The following is a 24,835-nucleotide window of genomic DNA, read 5'->3' on the forward strand; positions in this document are numbered from 1 at the left end:
TATGCATAAAATGTAACATTTATTTTTAACAAGCGAGCAGGCTTGCCTAGATCAGCGCATGTGTGACCAGCACTATCCAATCATAGACTCATAGAATGGCCTAGGCTGGAAGAGACCTTAGAGATCATTTAATCCAACCTCCCTGTCATGGGCAGGGATGCCTCTCAGCTAGATCAGGCAACACGTGGGGACTGAACGGGGATCGAACCCGCGAGCTTGGTGTTATCAGCACCACACTCTAACCGACTGAGCTAACTGACCCCCAACCAAATTATCTAGTAGCAGAGAGGTGATGGGAAAAATGTTTGAACCCTAAAGATGCCGAGGGAACTTCTGATGTCATAATGACCCACAAGTGAACTACCTATGGAAACATAATGAGAAACAGTTTTGTAAATGGACTTCTGGCTTGTATTATAAGTAGACTGCTGTGCACTGATTTGATTTTATTTTTTAAAAGTCTATTGTACAGGTGGAGACATTAGGAGAGTTTGGTGTATTCTTCACTCTCTTTCTAGTTGGTCTGGAATTTTCTCCTGAAAGATTAAGAAAGGTAATTTTGTATAATACCTCTACATTACAGGATCTACTTGCTAATGTTCAGTTATATTTTAGATTTTTATGTTCTCACTATAATATACTGGTGTAACTTCGGTGCATTTTTGAAAAGACAAGTATGACATTTTTTCCTTATCTTTAACTCTTTGGAAAGAACATAATGTGTTATTTGGTGTCTCCAAAGAAACCCCTTTTGCTATTCCTCTTCATTTTGTTAAAACAGTTTGAATACTAGAAAGATCTCACACAATTTATAGCAATCCATCTCAGCTTTATTTTAACATGCAGTAACATGCATTTGCTGTTATGGAGTGCCCAGTGATGTTTGTCAGTCCTGTTAAATAAAAAAAGTAAATCAGTTTGTTAAGTACTGCATGCTGAATTGATGATACATGCTGTACTGGCTAATAAACTGATTCTGTGAGTATGTTAACACAATCTGGAATCTTACATGGTGTGGCCATCGGGATTCAGCAAAAAGGTACAAGTTTCTTTTGGTCTTACTTTAAAAAAAAAAAAGTTATCTCATAAACCAGCTAGAATTTTAGTAGAGGAAAATACTGCTGCAAAATATGTAAAGACTATGCATGTAAGGAGTTGCATTATGTGATTTGTTCCTAAACTGGTGGTTACAAGTTCATGAGGCTAAAAAACTTTAATTGAAATGTGTTAAAATTTATAAGCATTCAGCTTAATCTGCTATTTCTAGTCCATCCAGAGTCAAAGGGAAAAAATAAGTGATTTGAAGGTTCCTAAACCGGGGTATGGAAGCTGTTACTTCACAGTTACGTGGGCCTGTTAGTTCTGTGGCCCAGCAGTGCAGCCCCAAAGTTGCGTCTTTAACTACTTATTTGTGCTGAAAATCATTGTGACTTATCAGTGAGAAAAGTGTCATCAGACTTTATCATAAGAACTCGTTTTCTTCCCAAGGTATGGAAAATATCTTTGCAAGGACCTTGCTACATGACAGTTCTGATGATTGCCTTTGGTTTACTCTGGGGACACTTGCTCCAAATTAGACCAACACAAAGTGTCTTCATTTCCACATGTTTATCTTTATCGAGCACCCCATTGGTGTCAAGATTTCTCGCAGGTAGTGTTCGAGGTGATAAAGAGGGTAAGTATGATTTGTAACATGGACTACTGCAGCATCTACAGTCAAGTTTGAAAGAAGTTGACCTTGCAATGTCATGAGAGAAACTAGATTAAAAAAAAAAGCAACAAACAATAAAACACTGTTATGTTTGGTTTACAAGTGATTAGCCTCCTTTAACTGGCCAGTGCTGTGTGTGTTCTTCTTATGAGGTGTACCTGCTATTCACAGAGCCAGTCCTCTCTTTGGAGACAGATGGTGTAGCCCAGTCAGGACTTTCCATGTTAAGAACTAACTTCACTGGGGGTCTGGAGTCCTTGCGCTTTTTAAGGGCTTACCACATTAGACCATTACCACCAGTCTGTCATCAAGGGCAGAGAGGCTAACTTAAATAATTCACATCCTTCTTCAGCAAACGAAGCCCAGCTCAGGAAGTCTTTCACAGCTAACAGCTCTTCGAACAAGTACCTTCAAGTGCCATATTGCTAGCTTCTCAAAGGCTTCTGAATGTTTCCTTTCAAAAGTTTTGCCATCCTGCTTTCTTCCACTTAAACCTCCCTCATAGATACTCCATTAAAATTTTTCCCACTCCCTTGAATTTTAGAATCATAGAGTCATAGAATGGCCTAGATTGGAAGGGACCTTAGAGATCATCTAATGCAACCTTCTTGTCATGGGCAGGGACGCCTCTTAACTAGATCAGGCTACTCAAGGTCTCATCCAACCTGGCCTTGAACATCTCAAAGGAGGGCACATATACTCATATTCATAATCTAATGCCTAAATTCAAAGTGTGTATTTTACGCATGCTGGCTCTTATATGTGTCTGCTATTTTAAAGTCGTATGTTTTCAGTAAAGGAGCTCCAGTGAGTGAAGTAGTGTTTAACTGCTAACCATAGACTATATTTTTATCTTGTAACAGAAGCTTCATATGAATATTATATTTATATTTTTAATATGTTTTAACTGATTTACCATTGGGGGAAATAACAAACACAGAATGCTTGAATGACTTCACCCCCCTGAGAACTATACTTAGCCTCCATTTGATTAAGATGTTTCTACGTTTCTGAGCACCACAAACATTCATAGATGCTGATGAATGTTTGTTGACATGCAGGCGATATTGACTACAGCAGCGTACTGCTTGGCATGTTGGTGATGCAGGATGTGCAGCTTGGCTTATTTATAGCTGTCATGCCTACACTTATTCAAGCAGGAGTGAGCACGTATTCTAGGTAAGAAAAATTCTGTATGTATCTTCCTCCTATCCCCTTCCAATTAATATATAGATTGCAAATGTGAATACGAGACCGCTACAGTTAGTGTCAGTTCTGTGAAAAGTACTCTGTTCTGTGAGTTCACTTTACTGTTTGTATTTGTCATATTGTACGAGAGTATTCTTTCTGCTCTAGTTGCCTTAGTTCTGTCCAGTACTTAAAACCTGTAGTGAAAAGTTTGTTAGGGCAAAAAATGAGTTTCCATAGTTGCTTTATTCCCTCAAGATCTATTTTTGTCAAAGGCTATGTGATACTATTATCGAGCCTGATGGTGTGTACCTTGAAGATTAAGCAACAAAAATCTGTTTGAATCAACATGGAATTGAATTCTAGGCAGCAGAAGAGATTGCTGGGCACTCAGTAGATTTCGTATTCATTTTGTTTACCAATGTATCTAAATATCTTACTGTTACTACTGAGGTTGGAACATCTGTGGAATTTAGATCTTTTCACTTCAGGGGAACTGGTTGGAAGGCATGAGAGCACTTGAGAGAAATGTTTTGTTTGTTCTTCTCTTCCAGCATTTTCAAGGAAATACTGAGAATACTGATACTGATTGGCCAAATTCTCTTTTCTCTGGCTGCTGTTTTTCTTATATGTCTTGTTATAAAGACTTATCTCATAGGACCGTATTATCGCAAGTTGCATGCAGAAAGCAAGGGGAATAAAGAAATCCTCATTCTGGGAATAACTGCATTCATCTTCCTTATGCTAACGGTAATCGTTTAAATTAATAAAACTTTTTGATACATGTGGTAGTTTACTGCATCAGTATCACAAAAGCCATGCAACTTACTGTTATTGCATATCCATGTAGCTTTGTGGTTAATTATGTTGTAAAACCAACCCCAAATGCACAGATGATTTGTGCATTACAGCACAGATGAGTAAGAAGAGATGAAATTTGAATGTCAATCAGCTGAACTTCTGCTGGTAACTTTTAATACAGCCAGTTAAAGGAATCATGGTTCCAGTTTTGATTTTGGGCTGCTTCATGCGTTTGAAAAAAGGTTGGGATGGGTTTGAGATACTGATAATGTCTGATTGTGACATTTGTTTACAAGTTTCTTTTCAATAGCAAATCCTGAACATAGTTTTTATGATAAAATAATTTTCTTATTCTGTGGGAGATAAACAGTTTGAGATGAAGTTGAGAAAGTAGTGAAATGCCTTAATAGATTTTGATGTCCTTTTGTGTTTGGTTCATGTTCTTCTGAGTCTTCCTTCTATTTGTTTCTATCTCCTGTTTCAGCCCTCTGAAAAACTATTATGCTGGGGAACCGAATGCGACAGTCACTGATAATTTTGTGGGTTTGAAATTCCGTTATCCTGGATGTGCAGGTTGTTATGTCCTCTGAGAATTCCTAAGAAAAATTATCCCAGAAAGTCCCTGTGCATGCACCTTTCTTATTTGCTTAATTATTACAGGTCCAACAGAAAGAACTGACCTGCTTCAGGAAGAAGGTCAGGAAAAAGCTTAGTGAGAGCAGAGCTTTACCATTTGTTGATTTCTGTTGTATGGGTTAAAAATGCCATCCCTCTAAGCAGCTATTCATATCCCAAACGTGCCCTTTTACAAGAAATGGAAAAAAACTGGTTTCTCCTTTTTACATTCTAACAAGCAGACATAATCTTTGTAGAACAACTTCAATAAAAAACAACCAAACCCCAGAAGTTGCATAAAACATTATAGTATCTAGAAGCAGTTCTCACTTTCATTAAAAATACAGCCAGCAAACTGATTTGATTGAACTGAGCATATTGTGCCCAGGTCACATAGCAAATGTATAAGGAGTTTGTGCCTACATGACTTTACATAAAATATGCGAGTATACAAACCTGAAGAACAGTATGTTTGAGTGTCCTGGATCCGTACTGCAAAACCAGAATGCTTCTGCAGCATGAGAAGTGTTTCTGAAAGAGTAAATGTTTTGGATACTTTTAAGTAAAACCAATTTTCCTTTTAAAGTTGATAAATAATGTATCAAAGGGAGAAGTACAAAGGATACTTCATGTAACCTCCGTTAACTGGTTGAGGTGTTTGATATTCATGGACACAGATACATTCTTTTTAGTAATGGTACAAGTTGTGCTTTGATTACAAAGACTTAACACCTCCACCCCCCCCCACCCCCCGAGAATTAAAAAAACAACCAAACAAAAAACAGTATTTAATTATCCAATTGAACAGCTCAGCAAAAAAATCTTCTGGAAGACGAATCTTAATGGATAGAGATGCCCTACTGTGTCAGGAATAAAAGCATAAGATGGGGTATGGCAATGTCATTTGAAAAAATGTTGCATGTATTTGGAAAGGGTAAATCGAGATTTTTGGGTGCCAGGTAGGAAAACAATTAAACTGTCATGGTTCCTGCAAAGATCTTTGTCCTTGGAAAACCAAGCCTAAACACTGTTGGAGTTTGTATAATTATCTGCAAACGTAGAATTTTCCCTACTGGTGCAACTCTAAAAAAACTTTTTGAATTTGTAGCGGGAGGAATAAGACAATGCGTATTTTTGTGCCCTTAACCAAAGATGACTCTTTGGCTCCGTTTAGAAAGCTCAAGTGATGTTTTTAATATTTTTAACTCTCAATCTAGCATGTGAGTTATTCTGCAGGCCCGTCCTTTCCATTACATGACAAAGCAGGTAGGAATAAGATGGTATTCATGCTGCAGACATACCGTTACTTGTTATGTGATTCAGTGTTGACTCAATTTTTGAGGTCCACCTAAGTTTATTGTGTATTGGGGTTTGTCTGTTAACACTAGCATATGTAACACACGTTATAAAAACTTAATTTGTTTGACTTGCTTCATGTGTTTGAAAATCTCAGGTGACTAATTGAAAAAGAATTGCTGTTTCTCTACCAAAAAGGGCAAATTCTAAATGGGAAAACAAGAGGGAGTATAGGACAGAAGAGGTTCCGATACTGTAGCATGACTAAGAAGTTTTGACGAAAGGATTATCCTGTCAGTTGAGGAACTTCGTATATGGAAGCAACTTCTGAGCATTTCTGAACTGCTTGGCTCGCTTGGATAACATTGCAACTCATTAAATCTGAAGCAGGATCTTAAATATATCTCTTCTTGATAAACTGACTTAAAGAGATGCAAAAAATATCAAATATGAGATATTTTAGCAAGATTTGGAGCCTAAGGTACCTCTTTTTGTTCCCAGATAGTCTCAGAAGTAACTGAAATTCCCCACCCTTTTGTCCCTTGACTGCTTAGGCAGAGCTGGCTGGGGCATTGTGTCAAGTGCCAGTCCTATAGAAATAGCTGACTTGAGACACGGTTGTGCGTTTTTCAGTCATATAACGTATTATTAATAACAGAAGTTCAGCAGGTCATTATTACACTTTCAGGGACTCCTTTTCGTGCTTTCACTTACACAGATATTGTTTGCTTTTGGTTTTGTTTTTTTTTAATTGGGGAACTGTTCTCCTGAGTTCCAACATAGAGAGCAAATAGCTTAATGTTTTAAATAGAAACATTTAGGATTTATGCCCAAACTGGTACTTTTAAGTTGAGATATCGACCACAGTAAGCTGCAGGATGTGTTGTAAGTCAGCCAGAGCATTCACTGGTATACTGCTGCTTTTTTACATTCATATACAGAAACATAACAAGCAAAATTATTTTAAACACTATCCTGATAATGAATTACTGTATTGGATATCTGCAGGACAGCAGTGGTCAGTTTTGTTATGTTTAAACCTGAGTTGCTGAATGTTATTAAAGAATTAGAAAAAAAATAAAACCTGACAGCAGTTATATTTACATGTTGACAGGACTGTGCATACTCATGGGGATGGGAAGTGGCTTCTAGTTTGACTGCCTTATGATTGACCTGGGATGAAGGCAGCAAGTGGAGGGAAATTACCAGCTTGCTTTATATATCAAAAAGATGAAAAGAAAATAGTTTTGTTATTGCAGTACTTTATAGATGAAAATGTACATACCTTTTCCTGCAGTGTATTTGGAATGTCGGTCCTTGTTTGCCTGGAGTACATCTCAGTGGCTCATAACCTGCTTATGAACTCTTCTCAATTAAAAGGAGAAGATTAAGGAAGAACTGTAATCTTGAGTATGCTAGTTAATTATTTAATAAAATACAGTTAAGATAGGGTTTTGGCAAGGCTCGCTAAAAATTGTTTCCATTTCCATTAAGGCTTCACTTCCTTAAAATGCAAGCTTAGAATTCACCTCTTTACTCCTGGGCAGATTTAAGTTATTAAAGCCTGAAATTCTAATACATTTATTTCCATCAGGGATTTCTTTAATTTTACTGGCTTACCATATTCATTAAGCTTCTATGATGATTAAAGACTAGCAATAAGATACACATGATTAGAGAATATAGGGAAAAGAACTGCTGAACAAATGGTTGAAATTCAGCTGAAACATGTTATAGCAGTAATGTTTACTTCTTTACTTATTGCTGTGGCAGAACATTTGAACATAAAAATCCAATATTCTAGTCAAAGCAAAGCAATCCTTTCTGAATTTAGAGTAAAATGGGACCTTTGAAAACAACTGAAAACTAAATTGTACTGGGAAAAACATGTAATTTGACAAAACTTCATAGAATCATAGAATCATAGAATGGCCTAGGCTGGAAGGGACCTTAGAGATCATCTAGTCCAACCTCCCTGTCATGGGCAGGGACGCCACCTCTCGACTAGACCTGGCAACACATGGGGACCGAGCAGGAACTTGATTTAATTTTGACTGAAAAAGCTTTCTGTAATGTAAGAGTTGAGAAAAGGACAGTGCAGAGCCCAGGGATTAGTAATTGTTAGAGCCCTGACCAGTAAAAACAAAACATTAAAAATTATGCAAGCAGAGAGGGAATACTAAATTCAAAATACTTCCCAAGTTTTGCTTATATAAGAAGTTTTGCTGAGAGTGCTTTCCTGCCAGAAAAAGAAGCTCTCTCCAGTGTCTGTGCGTGTGCACCCACACATTATATATAATAAACCCTGATGCAACAGATTTAGCTGAGGAAATGTACCCACTTATTAGTAATATTATTTGACAACCAGAGGCCAGGGTGGGAATAGTAGAAGGAGTCTCTGTGTAAATCTAGATACAAATCTGAAGAACAGACTCAAGGAGGGAGGATGGAGTTAAGAAAATAACGTGATTTTGCAATTCTTTTCTTACCCTCTAATCCACTTCACACTTTTCTGTGTGTAGAGTGACCTGTAGATTTGTAGACTTGAAGTTGTGTAGTACCTAGAGAGCAGACAACAAGGAGCAAAATTTGACTTTTTATTGACCAGACCTTTGAGCTCATACATAGCTTGCTATGGAGCGCAGAAAGGAATTTAGTTTTTATGCTGTGGGAGCAAACTCAGACAGACATATAGTTTGCTTCAGTTATGACTGAACAGGCACGTTGCTTTCACACTTTAAATTGCCCCTTGCTCGATTGTCATAACAGCACATTATCATGTGATTCCTGTACAAGAGATGCTAAATCCCTTCTTATGTGGTAACCGAACCACGTATGTGGGAATACTTAAAATATTAGCTATAAAAGTTTAGATCTGGAGCTCTGTCATAGCTGATAACATTAAGCATGGGGGGATTATAGCCGAATAGTAAAAATAATTCCAGCTTTATTTGAAGAGGCTATACTGGAGCTTAATCACACTCAAGAGGTTGTGACTTGTAAAACAACTAGTGTGTGACTGAGAAGAACTTAAATGTTTCCTTTTCATAACAGTTTTTTTATCTTATTCATATGTTGGTGTTTTTAAAGCCTTTTATGAATATTTCCCTATTCCCTCTCACAATTTCAAATTGTGATGAAAAGCACCGAAATTCTTTTTGGTTGTGAAATGAGAGTAACGTTACAAAGTTATTTTGTTGGTTTTGCCTGATCAGCAACTATATGCATTAGTTAGCAGAAACAATTAGTTTTCTTAAATGTTTTGTAATAAATTATGGACTCAGCATATATGGAGTTATGTGATAAGCCTTCAGACATTAATACTTAAATACACAAAAGTCTGGGGTTAATTTTTAGGTGGCTTTTTGTGCATAGCTTGGAGACTTGTTTACTGTGTCTTTTGTTCTCCATTAATTTCAAGATACTTGAGTTTTAGGTTCATACCTTACGGTGTAACACTGCTCAAGATATGATGAATGTTGTCCATAAATGTACTGCGGTGTATTGTTGCTTAATCTAAATTAGTATGAGAATAAGTCTTCAGTTTTAAATGTTCTATTAATATTAATAGCATTGCCCTTTCTCAGTAAGATGACTGTCTGCAGCAGCATGGTTTTAAAGTAATTATTTTTAAACATACTTTATACCAACTAAAATGCTGCTTGCTTTTTTTTAGTGTTCTGATCATTGCCTTAAGCAGTTGCTTTGTTTTTAGTTCAGTCTCTTTACATTTGCTTCATCTCTTCCTTCTAGTACTGTATTCAAATAATAAAAAAGAATGAAGCACTCTGAATTCTTTTAAATAGATATTGTGCTTCATTTCAGCAGTTTACTTCACACGCTTAAATGCATCCCTATTCAGTAAAGCACATAGGCGCATTTAAGTCCAATTTAGAATAATGAAATGTAATTTATGCCTGGGACTTCTGCTAAACTGAGACAGTTCTCCCAAATGATAAGGTTTAGTTTTTATTTTTTTCCCCTTGTCTGACAGCTGGAAAATATGCTGCTCTTACTGCTTTATTCCACAGCTTCAATGTATTATGTAATCCTGACTGAAGCTGTTACAGTCTTTCTCGTATCAAATCAGATGCTATCCTTAAGAGTGGCACGAAGCATTACAATGGAGATTAAGAAATTTACTTTTGTTTTTGCGGAGAAGGAGGCAACATGGAAGGGAAACTGGTTTTGTAAGCCTCTTGTATAAATACAATGCGGCAGAACACCGGAATAAATACACTGAATTTTATTTGCTGTTGAACTTGCATAAAGACATAGCAATTTCCTACGTTCAGTATAATGTGCAGTTTTCTAATTTCACTGTGAAATTATATATGAAGTCACTCAGGGCTAGAGAACAGCAATAGATTCTCTGTTATTCCTTGACAGGTCACAGAGCTGTTGGATGTTTCAATGGAGCTGGGATGCTTCTTAGCCGGAGCTCTGATCTCTTCTCAGGGTCACATGGTTACTGAGGAGATTATGTCCTGTATTGAACCAATACGTGACTTTCTTGCCATCATTTTCTTTGCATCCATAGGTAATTTCTAAGAATATGTACTTTAAAAAAATAGTGTTAACATACAAATGTGGGGGAGCAGGAGAAAGAATGATGCCTGCAAATTGAGGGGAGGAGATAGATTTTATTTTATTAAAATACCGAACTGTTAACTGACCGCAATATGGGTTTGTCTTTGCTTATATTTTTATATGTAGCATTCATTTTCATATACAATTTTCCATGTTGTACTCTCAATTCTTGTTTTAATGTCATGTTTTCATTGTTAACTCTGAATTCATGCTATTTAAAGCATGTAATTAAAATTTTTAAGGGAAAAAGGGTTTTGTTTGGGGGCTGGTTTTTTTTTTAATATTCTGTTTTCGCAGTGGCTATGTATGTAATTTATACTATAATAATATTACTATTTTGAGTCAATTTGTAGAGTAGATTTCAGGTTCTTATGGCTTGATTTTCTCTAGAAGCAGGATGTGATAATGGAAACTGATTGGTTTTTTTAATAGCATCTTGTTTCTTAAGTTAGGAAACTGTGCTCTCAATGCAGGCCAAAAATATTTGAACAAGATGCATCTCAGAAAACTACCTAAATGTCAGCTGAAATGCAGCATTGAGGCCTAAGACCAGGAGAGTAGCTCATCATGCTTGTTATCCAAAACAAGTTAAATCTGAGAATATTTACCACCAACAAGTAGCTTCATTCTGAGCTGCTGCATTCTGGAGCTGTCCTTGCGTTCCCCAGTATGCTGAAGTGCTTAGGTACAGTGAACAAGGAGACAGGCCTCGTGAAAACACGTGCCGCTCTCTTTGGATTGTTTAGAGGCACATCCTAATTTGGGGACACTGCAATGTCTGAAATAGAGGGTTTGAATGTGCCCCTTGGTATAAATCCAACCTTCTTCAACCCATGCTTACTTGTTCTTAGGTTTGGTGATTTTGGGTTGGTTTTGGTTTTTTTTTTCAAGACTGCCCTTGGTTTTTCTTCTAGTTTTGTTTCCAGTCTTCTATTGTTCTTTTTATCTCTATACATGTATTCAGATAATAGTGAAGTCTCATCAGTGTGATTTCAATGCCTTTCCTCATATACCTGTTTGATACCCATTGTTTCATAACAGAAATAAAGCTGTTTCTGGTGGTTGCCAAAGGAAAGTTAGGCTTGCCGATCTTGATTTTTGTTTTATCCAGCCCATGGTAACAGCCTGTGCTGATCAGTCAGATTGCTATCTATTACTATAGATATGTTTATTTGAATAACTTATTTCTTAACAAGGGGAGCAAAGTGTTGAGCTATGGTAATACTCTTGGGCCCATATGACTGACAAGGTTGGATGTACTCATTGCTAAGTGCTCACAGGTAAGTTATTTGTGTGTTTCAGTAAAGATGGTGACAGAGCAGACAGTGTAACTGGGGATACAAAGCATGGCAACTAACTTAATTTTACAAGGGACTGAACAAAAATACTGTGCTACGCTCTCGTGACTACGTAAGTTAAGAGTAAAGACTTTGGTAGAGTACAAGAAAAGAGGAAGACCGCAGCTGACGTGCTGGCAGTACTCCATATAGCCTACGTTATACTGTAAAGAAATTATTTTAGTAGCTCTTTAACTGTTGTTCCCCTTATAATTGTAAGAAGGGAATGAATAATGCCTAACAAGTTTGTATGGTATTATGGAATATGGGTGTTATTCCTGCCTCAGAATAAAGTTAGCTAAAAATCAGAAAAATGAGCTGTCATAAAGCCCTCTGACAAAATGTGTCAATGCTTGCTTGTAAAATAAAACCAACCCAAAACAAAACACAAAAAAACCCCCTAAACAAACCAACCAAAACCTCCACTTCAAAACCCTACAAAAAACAAACAACACCCTCCAAATAAATGTTATCCCACCCCTTTACCTTCCCTTACTTTCAGATTTTGTGGTTAACAGGAAGTTCTGTGGGGTGGCAAGAAGGTAGGTTTTAAAAAGGGGTGATATGATGTTGCCAAGAAAACCTAAGCAGGGTAAAAAGTGTTCATAAACTTAAAATAATGGTATCTAGTAAGAAAACACTTCCTGCTTGCTCTCTACTTTTATATGTACATATGCAATTAATATGTAGAGTCTTACTGTGTGAAATTATGTAAAGGCCACAGGGAAAGATTCCCCCCACCTAAAGCAAAGGTTTGTTGCTATATACAGCAAGCACCCTGCTGAAGAGAGCAGAAACACTTGAGATCCTGAGGTGGGCTGGGAAACCAGTGCAGTAATATAATTTCTGTTCCTTCTGGAATAAAGAAATAAATAGAGAAAAATCAACTTAATTGGAAAGTGACTGTAAATATGTCATTGGGAAAAGTTTGCTGCTATTTTGCTTGTCTTATTAAATGCCTACTTTTTTGTTTGAAATCCTTCTGGTGCCTAAAAGCTGAACTGAACAGTATTTGTGTAATATTTCTAACAGTGATCCTGCCCTTAGCTTGACCTGTCTAATGCTCCTGCTTTCAAATTTGCGCATGGGTGCATTTGTGTGAATAATACACCTTTGCAGTTAGGCATTAACAGCTGCACTTTGAGTTACTCTCCATCTGTACATTCATTTAGGCCTGTGTGTGTTCTTCAACGTTTCTGTCTCTCTTTATGCTGTCTGCCAATGTTAGAAAGTTCCTGTTAGTCTCTGCTCTCACTGATAATTCTGAGAGAACATCTGCACCAATCCATTAGATTTTGTTTTGACTGCTTTTTAGAAAGAGGAAAGCCATCTTTGCCTACTCTAACTTTATTTTTTTTTTTTTTAAAAAAAAGAAGGCTCCCAATATCTCAAGGGTTTTAGTCATCTACAGGGCATATGCAGGTGGAATTGGGCCTCAGGGCCCTCTCTCCCACTGGTGAGGAGGCAGATTACTTTCACTGACTGACAGAGCTGCAGGTCCTCAACGTAGAGATGTACTCACTTGCCAGGCTCCGTGTTTCTCTTCTGGGTAGATCTTGTGGTCAAAGTTGGACCTTGAATGCAAGAAGCTGAAAACCCTTTAACAGTGCTGTGTTTTTCTTCAGAGGAAGCACACGCACAAGGTTTCTTTCATGAGCCTCTTAATATTTCTGTTGAATTTGAGGAAATCAAAGGAAGATCCCAACTGGAATTCATTGGGTGACATACATTGCGTTCTCCTTATCCATCCAGTTCTACTGCTTTGTTGTCCTACCTGGAACACAAGGAAACCTGGAGGTTTCAAGTTCTTGGAACTGACACTAGAATCAAGAGGACTTTCCTGTTTGCGAAAAGATGGAAATGAGTGTTCGTTTTCCCCTCTGCTACTTAATTATCCAACCAGGGCTGTACCATTCATTGTATTTGCTAGCTATGATCTTAGGTTCATTAAGACCCTTAATAGTTATTGCTTCCCAGTGCATCGCTAACTTTGTTTTTCTGAGTGGTGCCCTGTCTTGAGGATGTGTCAGAATTAATTCTCCTGGCTTCAGTTTGACTACAGAGCTCTGTTTTCTGTAATCTAGTTTGTCATCAAAGATGTCCAAGATTCCTTTTCTTGATGATGAACTTTCTATGTGGTCTACCCAATCTATGTTTGTGTCTTCATGTGGTGTTCAGCAGCTATCCAGCAGATTGGTGGAATCTGTCTAACTGGGGCGCTGAGGGAGTTTACTTGTTAAGAAAAAAGTACTTCTAAAAAGAATGTGCAAAATCTTGCCTGAAGTTCTCCAAGGAAAAATGCTTTTTGGCTCAATATTGATACAAGGTCACCTTTACCCCAAGGCCTCCATTCCAGCTATTCTAGAACACTGCTGGCTCGTGGTCAGCTCTGTGAAAATGTACCTCAGTGATATCCTGGCTGTTGGTGACAGGCCAACGTGCCACATGCTACCTGATAACGGTGCTGAAGTTCTTGAATTGATTTCTTCCATTTTGGAGAACAAGTCCTTAGTGACTTTTAAGCTTAGACACAAGGTCTGATTAATACCATTCAAAAAATGCCCATACTTATGCACCTCCTATGAAGTTAATTTTCCTGATGACGTTCGTTTTGTCAGGAGGGGTCCATGTGCTTGTACCGCAGTCTGATACGACTTCTGGCCTTACCCTAAGTTTTCATCTAGCCTTGGGGGCAAAGGTCTGTAATGACCATGAAATCCACTATGGTGGGATTTATTTCCCCCAAAACACATCTGTGTACTGGGATGTTTGTTTCTTTGTTCAGAATAGTGCATGTAAGAGGTTTAAGCTTGTTTCACCTTGCAGGCACTTACCTCCACAGGATTGGTATAAAAATCTGCATTTGTTTGTGCCTCTTTGGAATATGGCAAGAACCTTCACATCAGGCAGCAGTTGAAATGGACTTCAGACTGCCTGTCTGCTCCAGAACTGAAAGGGTAGCTCCACCAGTAATGATGAAAGCTATATTTATAGCCTCTCTACCTCTGAAATCTTCTATTCCAGATGTGGCAGAGTCAGCCCTCTTATCAAACATGCCTGAAGGTGAATGAGCCATGCATACAAAAAGCTACTTGCCTCTCCATGTGCACATGTGCACGTACTTAGATTTTGGTTTTTGGTGTGGTGTTTGTCTCGTCCTGCCATCTCTCCCCTTGCTCTGATAGTCTTTTGCATTTGTGCTTCAATAGTTGGAAGGAAATTAAGAAGTAAAACGTGGTGTGTAACATGCTGACTGAGTAGTACTTGTACAAATAAACTGATGTACTTGAAGTACATTTCCGCCTGTGGTGGAATATGCATATAGACAAAACATTGTGAAGTAACTGTAAGTAACATCTATTGCATGCTCGGGAAGAGAAAATGACTCTTAGTTCTCTTCAGTTTTGGCTCTGCAGCTCTGTGGGGCAGGGAAAAGTAGCGCAAACTTGTCTTGTATTAAAATAAGAAGTTACAGCATCAATTTACATGCCTTGTGTTTTAGAAAGCTAAACTCCTGTCCTGGAGTGAGCTGGAAAACTGCCAACTATTATGGTTTTGTCAGGAACACCACCACTGTTTTGGTTCCTCTTTTTAGGAGCTTTTATGAAAAAGGAATGAACTTCCAAAGATACGCAGTTATGTTTACCTGCACAAATTTCTCATACACTAGGAGGAAAAAAATGGACTTATGTCAGCTGTGAGTAAGATTCTTCCTCGGTGACTTCAGGACTTCAACAAATACTTATTTTTCTTATGTTTAATATTAGCAGAATTTAGTTTTAAAGTTCTGTGCTCTTTATGGTTCTTGTTATCTTGCTTCTTGAGTAGCCTGATCTAGTTGAGAGGCGTCCCTGCCCATGACAGGGAGGTTGGACTAGATGATCTCTAAGGTCCCTTCCAGCCTAGGCCATTCTATGATTCATATAATTACTGAATTAAAATGAGAAAGAATTGAAAAAAAACCAAACCAGAAACAAAGAGACCGACTCCACCTCCCTCCAAAATAACTCATTAAAAAACTACAACAAAAACCAAACACCAAAAAAACCCTGACTTCATAACAATGGGGCTTTACAGAATGCTTTAATTGTTAGACCATGCTCAGGGGTTTATGACTTTCCCAGATTCCAGTTTGAGTGACTTTTCCAGTTCAGGTGACTTTCAGTGTTTGCAAGTGAGGGTCATGAGACCAAACCAGTTACATTTTCTGTTGTAGCTACCGTCTGTAAATATTGAATATCCTGTTCTTCCTGCAGTGATAGTCCATTCCCATGTCATAGAGAAATGTTTAACAGTTAGCTCAGTGATTTGAGCGTGGTGCTGACAACAACTACCGAAGTGCCTGTTACCATTACTGTGCAGAACAGTGGAGCTGTTTCCCCGCAGTAGAATCATAGAATCATAGAATGGCCTAGGCTGGAAGGGACTTTAGAGATCATCTAGTCCAAACTCCCTGTCGTGGGCAGGGACACCACCTCTCGACTGGACCAGGCAACACATGGGGACTTTTATAGCTTTCATTAGAGGTGTGTTCCAGTTCAGAATTTGGGTTGTTGACCTGTGTGGAAGAGAGAAAACTTTACAAATGAAAGTGCTCATGCATCAGTCTTATACCATTTCACTCAATTGGGAGTATTGTCTATGCTAAACCCCTCCAAAGGAAAAATAGTTGGATAATGCAGGAAGTGCTTTTTGTGATCAAGTAGGTAGTGTTAGTAGGTATGTTAGGGCTTTTTGTCTTGCAATTAAATCTGTTACTAACTCAGAAAATTATCATAGTAAGATACTGGCCTTAAACTTTGAAATACTGTTTTCTTTCCTCCTAGGACTTCATGTCTTCCCCACGTTTGTAATATATGAACTCACAGTCTTACTATTCCTGACATTGTCTGTGGTCATAATGAAGGTATTTTCTCTTTCTCTTTTTTAATAGTCTAAATAATCTTTGTACAACGTGCCTTAATGAAAATTCTGTGCAAGAACTGATCATCTGATATAAGAGAATATTAATGTCTTTACTCTAAATCTGTATTTGAAAGAATCTTATTGATTAGAATAATGTTTGATACAGTATTCTTAGGATGTTAAAAATAAGGATTGTATTTAATGCTAAAAGCAAGTTACATGTGGAAAACATCTATTTATCTAGCTTGAGATTTGTGACAAAGTAATCAAGTATTTTTATTAAAGAAGATACTACATTTTACTGTGCAATGTACATTTGTCTCTTTTGACATTAATACAGAAGACACATTTAGAAGTCCACTAGTTTATGTCCAGAATTATTGTATTAGATGCTATATATCTTACAAAGATTATGCTATTTTATTTATTGTATTTAAAAAAAAAACAAACACCAAAATGAACCCACAACAACCCCCAAAAAACGTTTTTAAAGTTTGTCTTGGCAGTGCTTGTCCTTTCTCTGATTCTTCCAAAGACCAGCCAGTATATCAAGTGGATTGTCTCAGCAGGACTGGCACAAGTCAGTGAATTCTCTTTTGTTCTGGGAAGTAGAGCACGCAGAGCCGGGATCATATCTCGAGAGGTAAGCTGGTCTATGGTTATTAACTTTGTTTTTTGCACCTGAATAATTTGCTGGGAATTTTGTATTACAGTGCATTTGAAATACCATCACCCTTCAATTTTGTGGCATCTCTCAAAAGTTAACAAGTAGAGTCAACCCATATATATGAGGACATGTATGATCCTGACAGGGTTCTTGGTTCTGTTTTTCCACTTGTTTCATGTACTTTATGGCAAGTTTTACTTTTAAATAGCTTAGTTACAAATGCTTCACCTTAACTGCTCTTGCAACTTCTTTATGAACTGAGCAGTGAGTTGTAGATGAGTCACTGAGATGCTTTTGCTTTTAGAATCTTGATATAACAGTAGAAACTATATAACTATAGAAAGATATATATAACTATTTAACTATATATAACTATAGAAAGAGGTAACTGAGTTTAAGATTTCAATAAGGAAATATCAATAAATAAGGACTAAAGAGCAGATACGGTGAAGTGGAAAATGCCTTAATATTTAAACAAGCAAACAAACTTGTAATTTTTTCCTGCAAAGCTGTTCATTTTAAATCCTTTTCAGAAGAAATAACCAGCTTTTGCAGCAGTCATGAAAAAAATCCCCCAGGAAAGAAATCTTAGTTTTATACTGAAGCTCTGGGAACACTTTTTTCAAGATGAAGTCTGCTTTGTGAAATTAAGTAAATGATGGCTATAGAGATAGAACAACTGACCTCACTTCCTAGCACTAGCTGCTTTCTCCTCTATCTCTGCTCACAAAACTACTCTGCTGGCGCTCTGAGCTTTTCATTGTGTGAGCAAACAGGCTGTATAATGCTGGAACCAATTCCAAATAAAGCACATGTGAAAACTTAGACAATGCTGTTCACTTGTAGAGGTAAAGGGTGATTCATTTTCATGTTCACTCCTGCATATAATTAGAAGTTATAAATATTGTATGTTAGTATTGAGTTTCAAGATACCCATACATGATCACAGAACCAGTTTAGGGGTCCACCCACTGTGCTTGGAGGCCTTTAGGTTTTCGGGTTTTTTTTCTGTAGCAGCTCTGACGTGGTTATCTGCTGTATAGGTATTCCATAGCTCTGAAATTTCAAAAAGTTCCTGCTGCTCTTTTACAAGACTCAGTCAGACTGTGTTGATATTTTTCCAGATGTGCAGTATAAATTAAAGGGATTTTTGTTTGGTTTTTTTTAGTGTATAAAATAGTAGTGAACTTTGCCATTATATCATTAAACCAGAATAGTCTGGGTTGATTTCTTTGGTTTTGGGGTTTTGTGTGTGGTTTTTTGTTTGTTTTTTTGGTTTTTTTTTTTAAATAAAGTGATACTTGGTCTTTGACCTTTTAGTAAACATGGAGCTTTCAGAACTGACCTCTTAAGTAAGCATGTAAATAATTGTTTTTCTATAAGTCATAGTGTCGTTTTTGTAATTGTATTTTCAAACAAGGCAAACATAATTCGAGCATACACCTGTTTGCTTTTGTAGCACTATGCATAGCTGGTTAGGAAGACAGGTGAAGTCTCTTGAAAATACTTTCCAATGGAGTCTGATCTGCTCAAACTTCTAGTCACTCCTTAGTTTACCATGTAGCTAAGTGAAGTAATGGCTTTTATTTGCAATTTTCAGGTCTATCTTCTTATTCTGAGCGTGACTACTCTAAGCCTTTTGCTTGCCCCTGCCCTGTGGAGAGCTGCAATTATGAAATGTGTTCCAAGACCTGAAAGACGCTCAAGTACTTGATTAAGATTTGCACATATACAAGAATACATCTTCTTGCAACAATATCTTCATTACTCATTGTTATTTCTATGCACTCAGAAAATAGACGGGTTTGAGTAGCCAGTCCTCTTAACATGCACTTGGTTATAAGCCTTATACTGACCTTAAAACAAAACAAAATTCAACATTAAAAAATAATTTAAATTGCACACCTTCTATGAAATCTATTTTCTCTCTGACAGAATCTGTAGGATGTTTGTCCCTGATCCAATCAATTATTCAGAGCATAAACTATTTTTTTTTTTAAATTAGAACATCACTGAAACTCTTGATTATTTTTTGCCTGAATGTGCCTTTTAATTTTCATCCTATTTTGTTACTGCTGGTTCATTACCAGATTTTGTTTTAAAAAAAAATAAAATCTATATTATGGTGCCTATGGTATCTTCTTTCACTAAATGACTTGAGTCATTTTCACATCTAGGAATTTAATATTCTAGTGTAAAATTAATCAGAAACTAGTAAGTAAAAGTGAGTAAAAGTGTAGTCCTCTACACAAAGAGAAGATGTAACTGTTTAATGTCAAACTGTTCTAAGCAGTCAAATATACATTCCAAATGATGCAGCCAAAATTGTATGATACTTTATTCCAAATTGCAGCGTATAATGTATTTTCTTGTAGTACTAACTTTAATTTGTGTTAGTTCTTGTATTTATTTACACATTTGACTAAAAGGTGATGGTAAGAAAGGGCATAACTTAAGTTATACTTGAAGACTGACAGCTGTCACCCATTCTTCTTGCTAACTGCTGTTACAGTAATTGTTTACAGGGTTTTTTTTCTTTGTTTTATGTCAGTAATTTAATAAAACAGGGAAGTCTAATCTCAAGCAGATGTGAAAAACATCAGTTCTGTGACTTTGGAGGTTGGATGTTATTTGACACTATGCTAGATTTGAAATTATTTTAAGTAAATTAATTTGCACAAAATTAGAAATGGAAGACTGGATGTGTATTTGGTATTCTATCACTTTATATGTTGCATTTGCATTTAATAAATTGATAGTCTCTTTAAAATACCATGATATTTCAAAACAACAGTGTTTCTAATGTGTTTTGTCCTTTAAAATCTTGTATGTGGTGAGATAAGCCTTGTAAAAGCCTGTTCTTTAAGTGTCATAAAGAAAACCTACTGACAGACGACTTAAAAATTATCTTGAGGTTTATCTGCTAAAAAAAATGCTATTCAAGATGTATTTACACTTTAGGTCGATATTATACTGTCATCTGAAACTAACTCACAAAATGGTTAGAAAATGTAGATTTGAATTGCCAATTAAAACAAAAGCAGTCCTCCGAGTAGCAAACCAAAGCTTTGGGTGGATTTGTGTGCTTTTATACCTCTTTATCATAGTAGCCTCAGCTTCTTCCTGGTTCTCTCTGACATCTGCTGGCCTTGTGAAAATAAAGCTCGGACTAGCCTGGAGTGTGTACGTACTGTTAAGACAGGGCAGTGTTCATCATATTCAAGTCCCTGTTCACTGGATTTGGGCCTTTCCAGGCACTGCTGCTTTGTACAGGTTGTGGGAATGTATGGTAATTCCACCTCTCCTTGGATGGTTTCAAAAGTTATTGAGGAACAGTGACAAATGCTGAGGAAAAAGCTGCCCTATAAATAAAATAATTTTTTTATAGAATGAATTTGTAACAGAAGAAACTTGAAACTGATCTGTTAGTGTATTTCAGTATTTTTGTATTCAAATTATAGAAGTAATTAAGTTTTATGCTACCATTTAACAAGCTACTAGCTCAGACCTTTTACTCTTTTTCAGGTACCTTGCTAAAATAATTTGTTCCTTACCTGTCCTATGGAGAGAGATCTCTGTCTACTGACCTAGCTTATATTTTCTGTTTGAAATACAAGCTTTTGTCCTGAAAACCTCATTCTGGTTTTGAAAGATGCTTATTTCACATGTAGTTTACCACCTGTGTTTCAGGGAAAAGATAGACTGTGGTAGAGACCTGTATATGGTTTCCATTATGCCCTTGAAACTATTACATGAAGTATTACAGCTGTGATGAGTAACCCTTTTATCTAAATAAATTGCTGTGGCTAATTGTACTTCTCTGGATAATTCCAGTTAGGAGAGGAGGAAAGAAAAGGCTGGACTCGATGATCTTCTAGGTCTCTTCCAGCTGATATGATTCTATGATTCTATGATTCTAAAATAATTTCCCTGATTACCTTTCAAAGGGGTTGGGAGAAGAGTCCTTTTGGTACCATGTCCAAGAAGGAAAGAAGCAAGGATCTAGATACCTTCCTGGCTGCCTCATCTCTGTCACTTCTTTCCCAAATAATTTTTGGTTCAGTCATGACTTGGGTAGTCATTTAGAAGAACTGAGAAATAGGAGCCTCATCTGAGTATCAATATTCTATGCCTTTTTGTGGAAGTAGACTTGGACTACCTGACTGAATATTAGCTGCAATTTCAAATTACTACTCTTACTGGACATAGAGTGAGTTTGTTTACAACCTTTGAGATTGTCTCATAGAAATCTGGAGGTGTATTAAAATTCTGTAAGTGTTTCCTGAAATGCACACACTGGCTCCATGCACAATTTCATGTTATCATACAGTCTTAGGATAGAAACAACAGACCTTATTCCTCAGTCATCATCATGCCTGTATGGAAAATGGGGAGAATATTTCACAACTGGCTCACTTAGATACAATGGCAGCTTTTCAGCAGTCTTGTGCTTGTGATCTGGAATATTCTCTTCCTGTGTCAAGCAAGTAAAATTAAAGCAGAGATCCAGAAGCCCTGATAGGAAAATCTACTGCTTTATTGAAGATTTGTTAAAGAACAGGTGGTCTTTTCAGGAAATTTTTGTTTCAGCTTGTTGGACAGTGGTTCTGTCTCACTCGTTTATCTAATAATCAGCATCATTTGAACACAGAAAAGCTGATACAGATCAGAAACTTCCTAAGTGATGAGACGATATTCCTGTGGTGAAGCTGACCTTAAGTGGAAAAGGAAGGGTCTGCTCTGTGCTTGAGTAACAATTCATTCAGCATACTGTTTTGGGGCTGGGGTTTTTTGGGGTGGTTTTTTTTTTAGGTTGGTTTGTTTCAGAGGCGGGTGTAACTGGTTGCTTGTTTTGTGTGGCTTTCTCTCTGAAAACTTGAGTTCTCGAATGTTACCCCTTAATTGCTAGTTTTGGTCATGGCTCCCTACGACGGTGAAGGAACCAAAATAGTTTAAAAGCTGGTAGTGTGGGCTGTGCTTGTACTTTGTGAGTCATTTCCCTGTCCCCAGAGCTAGCTTGGTATATATGGACCCACAACCACCCTACTTATGGCTCAGCCCCTGTAGAGCAGGCGGCTTCAGTTCCTCGGTAGGAAGAGATCTAGTGGGAGCTGGGAGGCAGGTTCTCGCAATTCTAACTGACGTGGGTCTACGACAGCTCAAGGAACACTGTCACGGCAGCCTAGCCCATGGGGCTACAGAGCCTTTAAAAGAGGTAGAAATCTGTTTTTTCTATAATCCACAAAGACAAAGCAGCCTCAGAATACCTTGTAGTTTGCTTGGTTTACAGTAGGACATCCTCTGCTTTGTGGGCAGAGAGGTGCGTGGGGGTGCCCAGCATGACAGAATAGTGCTGGATGATGATGCTTGACGGAGGGTGTGAGAAACCTAGCGCGGTCTTGCTGCATGTTGGAGTGAACCCAGGAACAATCTAACCACAAAAGCACTCCTGGGGTTTGTCTCGGGAAGGACTCTGTAGTTCTGCTCTGTAAGCAGTCCTGGCAGCGCCCCAGCACGTGGGTAGTGCCAAAAGTGGAGGAAACCGGACCCCTGAGTGACCACACTAAGGGCGTTAATATCTTTGTGGGAAACAGCAATAGCTTATAAGGAGCAGCAAGTACCAGACATCCACTGTTAAGATGACTTGACGAGGGAGTCGACAGAATCAGTGAAGTGAGAAGGCAAAGCAGCAAAACGCCCTAAGGGCTGAGAGATGGGTGGCCCACCTCAACCTAAAAGAAGCAAAGGGCAGCAGGGAAAGGCATGCCTCCACCGCCAGCCCAGGTATGCTGCTCTGGTTCTCCCACTGCCTGTAGGGAGTAATTTCCACAGCAAAATTATGTAACAAGTAGAAATTGAGGAATTTGAGTAAAAAAGGTAGTCTTCCATTACTGTTTCTTTACTGACTAGGGTCAAAAAAGCATAAATTCTGATGTCTGCATAGAAGTTGTGTACTTTACAAGAGCAGGTCGTGGTGTGAGGTTCATATTCTGCTCCTCCATTTTGAAAGCCAGTATAGTTATCTTGGTCCCTACAAATCACAGTTGCTAATCAATTTCTACTTTTTTATTCATAAGTATCTGTCAGTTTTGCTTTGTACTAGAGAAGGTAGGTTTCTCTTCAACTCGAGACTTTTTCAAAATGGCACATCTCTTAAGTAAAGCATAAAACAGCCAAGGAAATGCTTTGTCCCTTAGCACAGTCATTTAATTCTACCTTTTTAAAAGTGTTTCCTTTTTTTTCTAGTCCATTCTTCACCCTGGGACAGACATACTCTGTTGAGGGTGCGTTCCTGGGGATTTTAGGAGCTCATGGTAGTTGGGATAGTGGAACATTTGGAACATTTTTTTTCTACAAGAATTAGTGTAAAAAGGGGTGTGTGGGGTGTGGACAGGTACTTGAGCCATAGAGGCAGTTTAAATCTGCTGGCACAGTATGTATGACCTGGGGGGTGGAGAGCAGCACCATCCACTGGAGGAAATCTTCTGTTTTAGGAAACACTTTTTTGTGCAGCTGGCTTGGAGTGCTTCATGGTTTTTGTGTGTGGACGTTCTTGCCTCTTTCTGAAAAGTTATAAACATATTTTCATTATCATTACCTTTCTTCAATGTCAACTGCCATTGAGCTTAGTCAAGAAAAATGAAGAAATGGGTAAATAATGGTTGGTATCAAAGCAGGCTACTGAATGAACAGCCATAGAACCCCAGAGCAGCAAGTGGGGGTTACTGAAAAACCTCAGAGATTGCTATTTATTGAGAAAATGAAGGTAGCTGGTGTTTCCTCATTATTATAAAACACAACTCCCCAGTGTCTTAAGAGAAAAATTAAAAGAAACTGAAGTGTAAAAGTAACTAAATGTGAATCTTGTCAACTAATGGAATGTATGTTCTCCGGTGCCTGCTCTACAGCATTCTGCTGTTTGTGTGTGGTGGCTCTGCTGGTCTCGTCTTCTCTTCCCAACTAGTCATCTTTCCTAGGCACTGTCAGGAATCAGCACAGTTCTACAGGAAGAATGAACCTTTTACTTCCTGCTCCTCTCTTTGCTGGTGTTATCAAGATAACCATGCAGCCTTGCGTGTGTGCTTTTGCCCCCACCACGCAGTCTTATGCCCACTCTTATGTTCACCATGAGGGTGGTGAAACCCTGGAACAGGTTGCCCAGAGAAGCTGTGGAAGCCCTCTCTTGCAAGTGTCCAAGGCCAGGCTGGATGGGGCTTAGAGCAACCTGGTCTGGTGGGAGGTGTCCCTGCCCATGGCCAGGGTTGGAACCAGATGACCTTTGAGGTCCCTTCCAACCCTATTATTCTGATTCTGTAGGCAACACAGATTTTGAGCTTTTTGACTTCGCTGCGGTTTCCACCATCACAACCCTGCCTTTATATCCCCCATAACACACGCTGGACATTTTCCTTTGCCAAGAATTACATCATTCTCCTGTAATTACATCACACAACCCTAGCTGAGACACACCGTTGCTGCACACAGCTGGCGTGCAGAGGTTTGATGGTCTGGAGGTGTCAGGCAGCGCAAGTGCCCCATTTTCTGGCTTCACTGGAGACCTAATGGAAAACTTTCACTGAGGTTACTGCAAAATCCTGATCTGAGTGGCAATCCCCGTAAACAAACTTGCTCAAGCAACGGCCGGACACAGCGCGATGAGGAAGCATCAGCAGGATGTTGCAGCAACGAACCCATGTTGCTGCTCGGCCCTGCTGGCTCCTGCTT

At 38.1% G+C, this 24,835-nt stretch overlaps 1 protein-coding gene across 2 annotated transcripts in view; it reads left to right on the plus strand.

Moving 5' to 3' along the window:
- The window catches only part of TMCO3 (transmembrane and coiled-coil domains 3), a 31,795-nt gene extending 12,665 nt beyond the window's left edge, over nucleotides 1-19,130 (plus strand). For both annotated transcript variants that reach the window (XM_009870473.1, XM_009870472.1), the window contains 8 exons: nucleotides 461-553; nucleotides 1,489-1,675; nucleotides 2,773-2,890; nucleotides 3,454-3,649; nucleotides 10,001-10,151; nucleotides 16,365-16,444; nucleotides 16,937-17,086; nucleotides 18,711-19,130. In XM_009870473.1, coding sequence (XP_009868775.1) covers nucleotides 461-553; nucleotides 1,489-1,675; nucleotides 2,773-2,890; nucleotides 3,454-3,649; nucleotides 10,001-10,151; nucleotides 16,365-16,444; nucleotides 16,937-17,086; nucleotides 18,711-18,824 — 1,089 coding nt within the window. In that variant the 3' untranslated portion in view covers nucleotides 18,825-19,130. The remainder of the gene's footprint in view (nucleotides 1-460; nucleotides 554-1,488; nucleotides 1,676-2,772; nucleotides 2,891-3,453; nucleotides 3,650-10,000; nucleotides 10,152-16,364; nucleotides 16,445-16,936; nucleotides 17,087-18,710) is intronic.
- Nucleotides 19,131-24,835: the final 5,705 nt, after the last annotated feature.

This window comes from Apaloderma vittatum, unplaced genomic scaffold (assembly GCF_000703405.1).
Source record: "Apaloderma vittatum isolate BGI_N311 unplaced genomic scaffold, ASM70340v1 scaffold19035, whole genome shotgun sequence".
In the NCBI taxonomy this organism is placed as follows: domain Eukaryota; kingdom Metazoa; phylum Chordata; class Aves; order Trogoniformes; family Trogonidae; genus Apaloderma; species Apaloderma vittatum.